This window comes from Jaculus jaculus, chromosome 13 (assembly GCF_020740685.1).
Source record: "Jaculus jaculus isolate mJacJac1 chromosome 13, mJacJac1.mat.Y.cur, whole genome shotgun sequence".
Classification (NCBI taxonomy): domain Eukaryota; kingdom Metazoa; phylum Chordata; class Mammalia; order Rodentia; family Dipodidae; genus Jaculus; species Jaculus jaculus.
Window position 1 is genome coordinate 72,496,676 of NC_059114.1, and position 14,111 is coordinate 72,510,786.

Sequence of the window (14,111 nt, forward strand, 5' to 3'; positions counted from 1 at the left end):
CATCAGGTTTATGACTTACCTATACCCTCAGATTCATGATTCCCAGTGTGTCCTCTACATGCTCAACCTGTACTTGTTCCTGTCACTGTTTATCCATACAATGACCCTGACTGCTTCTGTCTACTGAGTTAACTGTTTTACATATTTTAATGTTTATTCCTTTATTTGAGAGAGAGAGACAGAAAGACAGAGAGAGAGAGAAAGAGAGAGAGAGAGGGAGAGAGGGAACGGCACACCAGGGCTTCTAGCCACTTGCAAATAAACTCCAGATGCATGTGCCACCATGTGCATCTGGCTTATGTAGGTACTGGGGAATCAGACCTGGGTCCTTAATCTTTGTAGGAAAGTGCCTTAACCACTAAGCCATCTCTCTAGCCCCTGAGTTAACTCTTAAGGGTCCCTTAGGATCCACATAAAGCTTTGCCTTCTCAGAAGCACCCACTGGCCACCCTACCATGAGATGACCTCTTCCCTGGGTCCCACTGTAATCACTGCTGTTAGTAAATCACAATTCTTAAATATGGTATTGATTTTTCATGCCAAAATAGACTGATAGAATACAGTACTACCCAAACTTCTCATTGAGACAAGGAACTTGCCTCAGGACATAATACAATACTTTCCTCAGCCAGAAAGTCTTTCTGTGAAAAACATGTTTGCTGGACAAAAGCTGAGTGACTTCCTGACAAAGACTCCTTTAGTAATGCTCATGGTAACAATTTGCAGACCACACTCTGGATGGCACACATTAATTTCTTTTTGCTTTTCTCATTTTGTCACAGCCACTTGATGAAGGGATGAAAACCTTAATTTTAATTTGTATGAATGCAAAAATTATTTCTTGCTTGAAAAGCCTACTTTTGGTAGTAAGGCACCACGATGCTGTGTTCTGTCTAAGCTCTAGCTTCTGGCTCCCACTGACATGAAGTCTGGTGAGCTCTCCTTTTTGTGGGATCCCACTGAGAGACTGAGAGCATGTACAACTTTAAGCAAGAGAACATGAAATTACTTCTAAGATACCATGGATAATATATATATAGATATATATATTATTTTGCATTGTTTTCTGAGGCAGGGTCTCATTCTAGTCCAGGCTGACTTGGAATTTACTATGTAGACTCAGGGTGACCTTGAACTGATGGTGATCCTCTTATCTCTACCTCCTGAGTAGATTAAAGGCACTGTATCATCACACCCAGCCCACGGATGATGATTATTTTCAAATATATTTTTAAAAATTTTTATTTATTTATTAGAGACAGAGATGGGGGAGAAAGAGAGAGTGAGAACAGGCACGCCAGGGCCTCCAGCCACTGCAAACGAACTCCAGGCACATATGTCACCTTGTGCATCTGACTAACATGGGACCTGAAGAATCGAACAGGGGTCCTTAGGCTTCACAGGCATGTGCCTTAGCAGCTAAATATTCTCTCCAGACCCATGCATGATTTTTTATACTTATTTTTGAGAGAGGGAGAGAGAGTGGGGGGGAGAATATAGGTATGCCAGGGCCTTTTGCTGCTGCAAATGAACTCCATACGCATGTGCCACCTTGCACATCTGTCTTACATAGGTCCTGGGGAATCGAACTGGGTCCTTTGGTTTTGCAGACAAGGCCCTTAATCACTAAGCCATCCCTCCAGCCTCCATGAATGATTAAAAAAATTTTTTTTGTTCATTTTTATTTATTTATTTGAGAGTGACAGGCAGAGACGAGAAAGAGAGAGAGAGAGAGAGAGAGAGAGAGAGAGAGAGGGAGAGAGAGAGGAAGAGGGAGAGAATGGGCGTGCCAGGGCCTCCAGCCACTGCAAATGAACTGCAGATGTGTGCACTCCCTTCTGCATCTGGCTAATGTGGGTCCTGGGGAATCGAGCCTTAAACCAGGGTCCTTAGGCTTCACAGGCAAGCACTTAACCACTAAGCCATCTCTCCAGCACCCCCCCCATGAATGATTTTTAAAGTATCTGATATAACATTTGTTCAGTTATATTAACATTAAATTCTGCCAGGAAACAGAAAATTGAATTCCTAGATTCTACAAATCTGTACACCTATGCAATGGACAGCACCCCAAGAAACTGAATGTTGGAGAAAAGTGGACTTTGGAATCATCTGCCATCTTTGTTCTTTATTTTCAGATAATTCTGGAGATACATTATATTCTTTGAGATACAATAAATCTAGAATTCGACATCTCTTTTAACAGAGACTCCTTTTTTTCTTTTCTCTCTTCTTTTGGTTTATTGAGAGAGGAGTCTGCAATATCACATAGGCTAGCCTAATAACCCTACGCAGGACTCTTAAAAGACAATGAATTAAGTCTTATCTCAGTGAAGCCATTGTAACTATATCTGAGGTTACAGACCTTCTCTCTGCCTATGTATAATTACAGCCCAAAGTGGTAAAGTTAGCTTGTGATAGCAAGAAAGGTACGTGGTTCCTTTGGTCTCTATAACAGAACTTGCTGCCAATTGTCAGTGAATGCCAGGCACTGTTAGCTGAAAACCTTCTTAAGCCTATAGGCCATACCTCAAAATAATGTTTTTAAATTTATAAATTCACAAAATATACAGGCCATAGTAAACTAAAAGTACGTTTCGTAAAATACCAAATAAGATCTAGGAGCAAGTCCAGTAACCATCAAAATTTTTAGTGGTGATATTATAAACATTTAATTTCAGTAAGGTGATAGGAAATTGTGAATTCTCTCAGTGACAACCACATTTTTCCTTTTGTTGCTTATTTTATTGAGGTTTGTTGCCTATATCTATTATTGAAGAAAATGCTAACACTTAGTTAAGGCCAAATAAATTCAGAAGTGTATATTTTTATATTCAAATTGAGAGATCCTTTAGAATCCAGATTAAGCACCCCTGTAGTAGAGACAGCATATTTTTTTCTTAAAAAAATCTATATTTATTTATTTGCAAGCAGAGAGAGAGAGAGACAGAGAGAAAATGGGCATGCCAGGGTCTCCAGCAAGCTGCTGCAAACTAACTCCAGATGTATGTACCACTCTGTGCACCTAGCTTTATGTAGGCACTGGGGATCGAACTTGGGTCATTAGCCTTTGCAGGCAAGTGCCTTAACTTCTAAGCCATTTCTCCAGCCCTAAATAGCATATCTTAGGCATGATTTGCAGCTCTGTCTGCGATGGACCCAGGCTGGTTCTCACGACCTCCTTATAGAGCGCTCTGACTGAACTTTGCTCTCTTCACATACCCATGGAAGAACGGTCAAAGGGAGAAAAACAGCTGCTGTTTATCTTACCTGTAGTACTGTCACTCAGCCGGTCTTTGTTTTCTCTTATAGAACTAATCTCAGCCTGCAGACACACACACACACAAATGATTTCAAAACAGTTCTCCTAAGTGTGCCACTGCATTAAAGAATCAGGCAAATTTTCCTCCTTGAGCTACAGTGAGCAACATTGGTTCTATCCAATTTGAAAGTGGAAAATCTCAAGAAAGAAAGACTGTTTAAAATAAAAGCAAATAAAGTGGTAATTATCGACGAAGGTATATTTTCTAAAACATCAGAAGCTTCCAAGGTATACTGGCAAAATATTTTTCAATAATCTTATTCAGTGAGCATAACAAATATATTTGAAATTGTATTGATATCACAGCTGATTTATGGATATAGGTCCTAAAATCTGAGAGAGCTGAGATTATCTTCATAATGAAGTTAAATAGAAGTTGTATTTATCTGAGTCATACATTGACTAAAACATATTAAAAGGAAAACTGTTTTAGCTTTATCACTTTTTAAAATTATCTGCTATTAATCTTTTAGATATGGCAATAAAAAAGACTTGCCAGTGACTTTATAAGGGAATAAAAATGAGCAGTCTGGGCTGGAGAGATGGCTTGGCAGTTAAGGTGTTTGCCTGCAAAGCCAAAGGACCCAAGTTCAATTCCCTGGGACTCACATAAGCCAGATGCACAAGGTGGCACATACACCTGGAGTTCATTTGCAGTGGCTGGAGACCCTGGTGTGCCCATTCTCATTCTCTCTCCTTGCCTATTTCTCTCTCTTTCTAAAACAAATTAAAAAAAAAAGAGCAGTCTCAGATTAGCAATTGACACCTTGAAGATATCCTTTTTCCCTGCCTCTGAAAGTCTGTGAATATATCGCAAACCTAGAACTCCAGACAGACTCTCATTCTGTGCTGGTCTGAATCAGACATACTCATAAACTCCTATGTCTTGCATGTTTGGTCCCAAGCGGGTGTCCACTTGGAAGGTGGAGCTTTGCTGGGGGAAGTGTGCTGCTGGGGGCAGCAGGCTTGGCAGTGTTATGCCCAGCTTCCCCTTCCAGAGCTCACCTCACTCTCTTGCTGCTATCTGTCTTCCACCTGCTGTGGCAAGAAGTGATGTCCAGGCTTTGCTCTGGGACCATCATTTCCCTGCCATCATGAAGCTTCCCCTTGAAAGTGTAAGCCAAAATCACTGACCTCCCATCAGCTGCTTTTGGTTGGGGGTTTTGTCCCAGCAATGAGAAGGTAACTGTGATGTACTTTAAGAGTCTTATTTCAAAACATTAACTTGCCAGAAATGACTAGATGAGCCACAGACAATGGGAAGAGAGATCATTTCCCAGCACAAGAACTTTTTAAAAATTAAATTAAATTAATTTATTTATTTGAGATAGAGAGAGAAAGAGGCAGAGAGAGAACGAACATGCCAGGGCCTCCAGCCACTGCAAATGAATTCCAGAAGCATGCGCCCCCTTGTGCATCTGGCTTACATGGGTCCTGGGGAATTGAACTGAAGTCCTTTGGCTTTGCAAATAAACACCTTAACCACTAAGCCATCTCTCCAGCCACAGCACAAGAACTTTTGAAAATGTTACAAATTAAGTGGCTCATTTTTGGCAACTGCTTATCTTTACAAAAAGCAGTCCTTTCCCTTTTTTTTTTTTAAGTACTTCCTTCCCAACTATAAAAGGCACAGTAAACTGCTTCCACTGAAAGTTAATGACCTCAAGTGGTTGTAACACAGGGAAGCACACTATAATTACATATTCTATTATCCCCAAAGTTTCATAACCATAGCAGGTTTCTGCCTGATTGATTCCTGGGCGGCCATGACTCTCCTTCTTTGCTTTTTCAAAAATTGCTAACATGGAATGCCATATAGTCAGGATATTCTCGGGGCTGGCCTCTTTCATTCAGCCTGAGGGACAACTTTCAGATTTAAGGCGTCATTCCCTCTATAGTTTATCACTGCGCGATATTCCATTACACATACATATCTTGTTATTTTTATCCATTCATTTGTTGATGGACATTGGGATTGTTTCCAATTTAGGGATATTGTACATCTGGGCAAATGCACTTATGCTTTAGATCATTGTTTCCCAAACTTCCTTAACATTTGAGTGTAAGTTTCCTTTTTTTTCAACGTAGGGTCTCACTGTAGCCCCAGGCTGACCTGGAATTCACTACATAGTCTTAGGGTGGCCTCAAATTCACTGTGGTCCTCCTACCTCTGCCTCCCAAGTGCTGGGATTAACAGCGTGCGTCACCATGGGCAGCTGAGTGTGAGTTTTTTTTTTTTTTTTTAATAGATGTATCTTCATTTCTTTTGAGTAAATATGTATGAGTGAATGGCTATATCCTGTATTATGCACATATTTAACTGTTAAAGAAATTGTCTATCAGTTCCAAAGTACCTGTAACATTTTACAATCCTACCAACAGATATGAGAGGTCTAGTTCTCCCACATCCTCACCAACACTTGGTATTTTTAGTCTTGTTAAGCTTTAGCCATTCTAAAGAGTTGTCTTTTTTTTTATCCTGGTTTGTTTAGAAACTGCATATGTCATATTCTTAAAAAAAATCACATTTTGTGATATTCTTTTGAACACATTGTTTTTCTTGAGAAATAATCACATTATTAGACATTAGGATACTCATCCTTGGATCACAACTGCCTTGCCTTGCCTTCCCTTGTTTGTTCATCTTTAGAGCTTATGAATACCATCTAGTTAAAGTGAAGGAAATGATAAACTGAAAGAATATTTCTCAGACCATTGTGCATCTGTTAAAAGAACATTTGTCTGTACTAATGTTGGATTAAAGTAAATATGCATTCACACAAGCTCGATTTCATTTAAATAATTACACATTTTAATACCTCCAAAGTACAATTTTCTAGTGGTTGTTAGATTAAAAATATACTGAAAAAATTTCTAAAATAAATATACATTCCTTTCATATTTGGAAAAGTTTTGCAAAGACATTAGAGAATAACAATAGTTTCTACTGTTTTGATTGGCATTGTGTCAATTCAATTTGGTAAAGATTGGTTATTAGGCAAGTTATTGACCTTGTATATTAAAAACTTTTAAATTTATTTTCTCATTGGAACTATTTTAGAGTTACAAAAATATATAAGATACTACCCTTCTCTCAGATTCTCCTAATGATGACAACTTATGTGTTCATAACACATTTGTCAAAATAAAGGTAAGTTTCTATTAAGTAAATTGCAATAGGTTTTATTTAGATGGCACCATTTTCCACCAGTGTCCTTTTTGTGTGTTCTGGGGATTGAACCTTAGGCCTGTGCATGTTAGTCCTGAGCTACCTCCCCAGACACTGGTTTTTTGAAATGGGAGGGGGGTGTCTTATGTAGCACAGGCTAGCCATGAACTTGCTATATCACCTAGGTTGGCATTGAACTCTTGATCTTTCTGACTCAACTTCCAGAGCACTGGGATTTCAGGTGCACATCATCACATCTGGCTCCATTATTGCCTTTTTTCTATCCAAGGATTCAATGACATCATATTTTATGTAGAGAATTATTTTTAAAATAATTATTATTTTATGGATAACCTGTATTCAAAAATGAGAGAAGTGACTTCCAACTAACAGCTGGTAACTTGTACCACCTTGCTTTTTTTGTTTTAAATTACTTTAAGTAAAAATGAATATTATATGTACTTATTTTTGTCTTGAAATACATACATAATGTAGAATGGCTCAACTGAGCTGGCTAACATTGTTTCACATTTTTTTTGTGATTAGAACACAAAATTTCTCAGTAGTTTTGAAGAATAAAGCACATTGCTACCAGCTATAGTCACCATGTTCTTTTTTTGGGGGGTGGGGTGGGTAGTTAGGGCCTTACTGTAGCCCAGGCTGAACTGGAATTCACTATGTAGTCTCAGGCTGGCCTCGAACTCACGGCGATCTTCCTACCTTGACCTCCCCAGTACACCCGTGCCACCATGCCTGGCATCACCATGTTTTATAAGAGATCACTTAAATTTATTTGTCTAGTCAGACATATATGTGTCTTTTGCCTAACATCTTGCCAATTTCTCCAATCACAAACTCCAGAACTGTCATTGTGTTCTCTGCTTCTAGAAGTTCAACTGTTTTAGATTTCACATAAATGATATTTGTCTCTTATTTGAAAAAAAATATTGGTTATTAAGTATCATTTTTTCAAAATCTTGTTTTCTGATGCCCAAGACAAAAAAAAATAATAATAATTAAGGCTCTTCATGGTGAAAAGTTTGTGAAACAATGACCTAACGTGCAAGTGTGTTTGCCGAGATGCACACTTCAAGGCCAGACTCTGGAGTACTCTAAAATACAGCAACGAAACCACATACAGAAAGGAAATACCTTGAAGGGTGCTTCAGCGAAAAACACCGATTCCTTTCCCGAGAGTGGTGTGGAAGTTATTGATCTTGGGGAAGATACATCACTCAACTAAACAAAAAACAAACAAACAAACAATGAAAAGCATTAATAAAGCATGGGTCTTCAAATTTTTTCTTCCCAAGGCTGAAGAATCAATGGTTTGAGTTCTGCAGTTAGGTTTAACAAGAGGTAGCTATAGCTTCATTTAATTCAGGGGTGAATGTTTTCAAGGTATTTCAGCTGTCTCAAATAGTTTCCAAAGTTTGCAGAGTATAACTACATAATTACTAGTATATTTTCTAGAATCTGTTTTTTTCAAAGTCTATAAAACATCTACTGTAGATATAGAACACTATTAATGGATGTTAATATATTTAAAATTACTTATCAAGTGTAATATCTCTTATTTTCTTTATGATCTTTTAAATAACAAAACCTAGCCTATTTTTATTTGCCATTTCATAGATTTCTTCTCTTGAGTTTCTTCCTCTGAAGTAGTCACTTATGAACTCAGAAAAAACACCTACTTTTAATATTAGTCAATCATAAGTGTAATTAGGAAGGCAAATATAATGTAGCAATGTTCTAAGTAACTAAATGCAATACACTGAACTGTCTCAGTAGTCAGTCATCCCCAAGTCATTTACTAGAACTGATCATATGAGGAACTAAAAATAGACTGAGATTATTTTAAAGCAAAGAGTTTCTGTCATAGGATTTTGAGAAATTTCCTTGAGGCCTTTACAAAAGATAGTGTTCAATTCCAACTTAGACATAACATTATTTTCACAGTAATAATCAAAATCAGCCTTTAGTGGATTTTGCAATTCATATTTACTCTCTGCCTCTCTTGCCGTGTCTCTCTCTCTCTCTCTCTCTGTTGCTGGGAGCTTACTAGCTCAGTACCTCACACATGCTGGTAGGAACTCTACTACAAAGGTATAACCCCAACTCCAAGATTTGTAATTCAAAAACCACTCAGGGAAATTTTACATGTGCACCTAACAGTGATCAACACAATATGATGGATGTGTATGTGTGTGTGTGTTGTGCTTATTAACTCTGTTTGCTTTGTTTTTACCTGCGTAGGACTGATAGGAGGTGGTGGAGCTTTGCGTTTTTTTGGAGTTCCACTTCTTTCTGAGCTTATTTTAGAGACTTGATCATGCTGAAAGTTATCACAGTCCAAAGAATGGAGGTGGGTTAGTCAGGTTAGTAAAGTCTGAGCAGGTAGCTTCATCAAACACGAGGACAACCTCAACCGCTCATGCACTCTTCAAGACCTGAAATCTGCTACCAACATAAGCGTAAATAATTTGCAGGTTTTAAGTCTTCTGCTAGCAACCCATGCTTGCATACCAAGAAGATTAAAAAAAAAAAAAAAAAAAAGAGAGAAAGAGACAAAACTAGATTAAGTTGATATGGAGAACCAAAGACGCCGATGTGGAGTCTTCCATAATTTAGAACCCAGCGTACATCCATGGTCAGCGGTCTATCTTAATGCAAAACAAGAGTATTTTCTGCACCTCAGTATTGACTTCCAAACAGAACCCTCACCTTGAAGGCATATAAAGTGAGGGGAAGGCAGAGCCTCCTGGTTAAAGGTTGCTGAATGCAATGCAGCCCACAGTGAATTCAGTGTTAGGTATCTGCTGTTTATGATTTCTTCTAGAACCGTGATACACAATTGTGAACTAGCCTAACATAAGCAGGTAGGTGACAACATGCTTCTAGGAAAAATTCCAAAGCTACAAGGCAAACTTCTCAGTTGCTGTTCCGTGCAAAACTAGTAACAGCTTAGAAATGATAAGTAAAATGAAAGGAAACACTATAGCTCTTATTATCATTAACTATCTTAACATTTCTGTGGCTAGATATCTATAGTCTATGGAGTAATATAATAAATGTTTTATTCAGTCTCAGAATTAAACCACATCAAACATATCAGTAAAATTATTAGTGCATTTCAGGGAAAAAAAAATGAAAATATAGGTAGCAAGTTTAAAGCACATGCTTTTGCAATAAGATAATAAAACCATTAAAATCCATTTGCCACCTTGTAACAATGAATCATTCATTCCAATGCTAATCCAACCCTTAAGTAGTTTTGATAGTATTTATCACTTTTTGAGTGAACCATAGAATTTAATCTCAACAGTTTCAAATTTGTTAAACAAGCAAAGATTTTTTTAAGGAAAAATAAAAAACTGTACCTTTCCCCAAGATAAATACCTGCTTTGGTTTGCTTGGGGTCTTTAAATCTGAAGAGAAAAAAAATGGGGAGCATAATTACTCATATCATTATTCCATTTTGGGTGGCCACACACACACACACGCATGCACACACACACAGGGACACACCCACACAGGGACACACACACACACACCCCCTACCATCACTACCACCACCACATGCAATATTTAACACTTCATTTTTCTTCAAGCTCATGCTAACAAAGAATAATAAAGTATATCATATTGCATGAATTCCCTCACCACTTGGGAAAATTGGAGTGGATAAATTTAAGACAACATGGGCTGTTTTCTTTCACATACCAGCATCCTGAGAGATTTTTGATAACACAAGGCTTTGAATTCCTGCATTTTCCGAGAGTTTGGAATAATGTAAGGCATTGTGTCCAAGAGAATCTACAAGGTTGGGGTCTGCACCCTTTTTAATTAAGGCTTCCACGAGGTGAGAGCTGCCAGTTTCACAAGCCAGCATGAGAGCAGTTCTATAGAGAAAAGACACACAAGCTTAGTACCAACCCAAGGTGAGAAGTTCAACCTTTATCTCACTTAACCTTATGGGGCACTGCAAATGGAATTAGGTGGCCTTTCTTTCTCCTCCCAAATAAGTAAACAAGCAAATAAATAGATGAAACAAAATAAGAATGCAGAAAGGTAAAAAGTAAGCTACTCGATACCATCTTTAAAAACTCAGAATGTGTGCAATGCTGAAGCCATGACTCCCGTCTCATGGAGTGGTACCTTCCACTTTTGTCCCTGGAATTGACATCTGCTCCATGCTCCAGGAGAAGGCAGGTGACCTCACTGTGGCCGTTCCGTACTGCAAGAAGCAGGGGTATATTCCCCTCCTAGGAGAGAACCTCACATTCAGATTGTAACTTTAATAACAAACACTGGAAATTGCCAAGCCTGCTCTGTATACATCTCCCCTCTGATTTACAATGCTGGTCTGATACTTGATCCATCATAATGTTCGATGTCCCTGTGGGGCCACCAGTAATGTTTAGCACAACTCTTATCCAATTTCACTGGGCTTGGTTTTACTCCAGAAGCCCCAGCCTCTTGGGCTACTGGCTATCGCTAGGTCTGAGGAAAATGTGAGAGCGTGGAACACCAGTGGGCTAACAATGAAGGAAGACGAGTTTATCATGAGCACTGAGATGTATGGCCCTAGAACAACCTCTCATCCTCCAGGCAACTTCTTCCCAGTGGATAAACACTTCCGCTCTACTGGTCTCTTCCAAGAGAACAAATTCTTTTGCAATCTTACTAGCATAAAAACCATCAAATTAATTCAGAGACCATTTGTCTATTACTAACACATGACAAGAGAAAGAAATAGATAAAAAGAATTGTGTGTTATATTATATTATATCCCTTTGGGACAAAAAAAAAAATCAGGTCCCCAACTCATATACAAACTAATGAGTTAAGAATTTCAGGAATTGCTGGGCGTGGTGGTGCACGCCTTTAATCCCAGCACTTGGGAGGCAGAGGTAGGAGGATCACCGTGAGTTTGAGGCCACCCTGAGACTACGTAGTGAATTCCAGGTCGGCCTGGGCTAGAGTGAGACCCTACCTCGAAAAACCAAAAAAAAAAAAAAAAAAAAAAAGAATTTCAGGAATTGCCCCAACTGAAACTAAGGAAAATTGGCGAAACAAGCAAGGGTGCTGTTTTCCTGATGAACCGGATACCAGCACAAGGGGGAAGGAGACCAACACAGAGAAAAATCAACTCCTACCAAATCAGAGAGCCAGAGACCCAGAGGCCCCCAACACCTCATCACTGAAGCAGACCAAAAATGAACCCAACATGGCTCAGGGAAATTTTGCGGAAGAGGGGGCTGAAAGAATGTCAGAGCCACATGTTGGGTCATGATATGCAGAGACATTTATCATACCAATAACTGTGGGCTAACTCCACAATGCACGATCCATATACCTCAACAAGGAGGGGTCATTGGGGCAGGGGTAGGCCACGGATGAGCCTAATAATGGTACCAAACTGACTGTATTTGCTGAATAGAAAACTAAGTATTAAAAAAAAAAAAAGAATTTCAGGAATTGGCCGGGTGCAGTGGCACATACATTAAATCCCAGCACTTGGGAGACAGAGGTAGGAGGGCTGCTGTGAGTTCAGGGCCACCTGAGACTATGTAGTGAATTTCAGGTCAGCCTTGGCTAAAGTAAGACCCTACCTAGAAACCAACCAAACAAACAAATAAATAAAATAAAAGAAAGAAAGAATTTAAGAATTATCTAAAACAAATGAGAAAAATAAAAGAAAACATATCCAAGTAATTTTGGATTGAGGATAGGGGGGTTATTACTCTGAATTCTTTTTTTTTAATATTTTATAAGTCATTCAACAGTAATTTTTTTTCATTTTTTAATTTATTTTTTAATTTAATTTTTTTTTTTATTTGAGAGCGACAGACACAGAGAGAAGGACAGATAGAGGGAGAGAGAAAGAATGGGCGCGCCAGGGCTTCCAGCCTCTGCAAACGAACTCCAGACGCGTGCGCCCCTTTGTGCATCTGGCTAACGTGGGACCTGGGGAACTGAGCCTCGAACCAGGGTCCTAAGGCTTCACAGGCAAGCGCTTAACCACTAAGCCATCTCTCCAGCCCTCAAAAGTAATTTTTAAGTTTAATTAGAAGTATTCATATTAGCCATAGCCATGTAAACAACTGTTGTTTAAGAATTAAGCCTTATACATAAGTTTGCCTACAAAGCCAAAGGATCCTCGTTCAACTCTCCAGGACCCACATAAGCCAAATGCACAAGGGGGCACAAGCATCTGGAGTTTGTTTGCAGTGGCTGGAAGCCCTGGCATGCCCATTCTCTCTCTCTCCCTCTTTCTTGCTCTCAATTAAACAAATAATTTTTGTTTAACAAAAGAATTAAGCCTTATAGTATAGACAGATTCCTAGGCATTATCTCTGTAAAGTCCTAGTATTTTCTGGTCAAAAAGTACAGGTTGGGTATCCTTTATCCAAAATTCCAGAAGTATTTCATTCTTTTTTTTTCTTTTTTTTTTTTTTTTTAGTTTTTTGAGGTGGGCTCTCACTCTAGTCCACACTGACCTGGAATTCACTATGTAGTCTCAGGGTGGCCTTGAACTCATGGCGATCTTTCTACCTCTGCCTCCTGAGTGTTGGGATTAAAGGCGTGCGCCACCATGCCTGGCTCAGAATTATCTCGGATTTTAGAATCTTTTTGAATATTTGTATGACACACTGAAATGTCTCAGGAGTAAGCCCCAAGCTTGAATATGATGTTTATGCATTTATCTTTTGCATACAGACTGATAGTCATATATTTTAAGCAATGTACATTAAAATGAGTCCCACTCCATGAAATTTTCCACTTGTGGTATCATGTAGGTCTTCAACAAGTATTGGATTTAGGCTGTTTTAAACTTTGGGACATGGGGATGTTCAATCTCTGTCAAGATTCTGAGTCTCATTTATCCAAGTCATTTCCCGTCGTCCCCACCAGGTGCAAGTGTGTGCATGTCAATTCCCAGGTTTCAGCATCACACTGAACCCTGTAACCGCATGCCCTACATATCTGCATTTATTCTCAAAATAGCCCAGTGGGGTTCAAATAATCTACATATTCTTTCCATGCTAGGTAATTCTAACCTGGACACATGGGTGCACAAAGAAAACAAACAGAATTTCTATCTACATCTTCTTACTTAAAAAAAATACTTTTTATTTATTTATTTGCAAGCAGAGAGAGAGAGAGAGAAAGAGAGAGAAGAAAGAGAGACACAGAGAGAGAGAGGGAGAGAATGGTCATGTCAGGGCCTCTAGCCATTGCAAACGAACTCCAGAGGCATGTGCCCTTGTGAATCTGGCTTACATGGGTCCTGGGGAATCGAACTTGGGTCCTTTGGCTTTGCAGGCAAAGACCTTAACTGCTAAGTCTTCTCTCCAGCCCACATCTTCTTATTTTTATAAATCCAGAACATAATTTTCACTCATGTAGGTTGATGGCTTAACACATATAAATACTTAGCAAATAACACATTCATAGAAGTATATCCTGAAACATGAGTATCAACATGTAAAAACCATTTAGTAGACAGAGATCTAGGTTAAAAGACAACAGATCCTTTGAGTAAAGGAAAGATGGGGAGAGGGCTGATCAAAATCTAAGAGGGTATGAATAAATCATATGAAAACCTACTTT

At 38.8% G+C, this 14,111-nt stretch overlaps 1 protein-coding gene across 3 annotated transcripts in view; it reads right to left on the bottom strand.

The window, feature by feature from the left end:
* Nucleotides 1–14,111, bottom strand: part of Rai14 (retinoic acid induced 14) — a 171,260-nt gene that overhangs the window by 17,490 nt on the left and 139,659 nt on the right. For 2 of the 3 annotated variants that reach the window (XM_045132331.1, XM_004652602.2), the window contains exons 8-13: nt 10,653–10,759; nt 10,218–10,396; nt 9,894–9,922; nt 8,743–8,829; nt 7,644–7,730; nt 3,271–3,325 (exon numbers count right to left, since the gene is read on the bottom strand). In XM_045132331.1, the coding sequence (XP_044988266.1) occupies nt 3,271–3,325; nt 7,644–7,730; nt 8,743–8,829; nt 9,894–9,922; nt 10,218–10,396; nt 10,653–10,759 (544 nt within the window). The remainder of the gene's footprint in view (nt 1–3,270; nt 3,326–7,643; nt 7,731–8,742; nt 8,830–9,893; nt 9,923–10,217; nt 10,397–10,652; nt 10,760–14,111) is intronic. The other variant, XM_045132332.1, reaches the window with a different exon arrangement.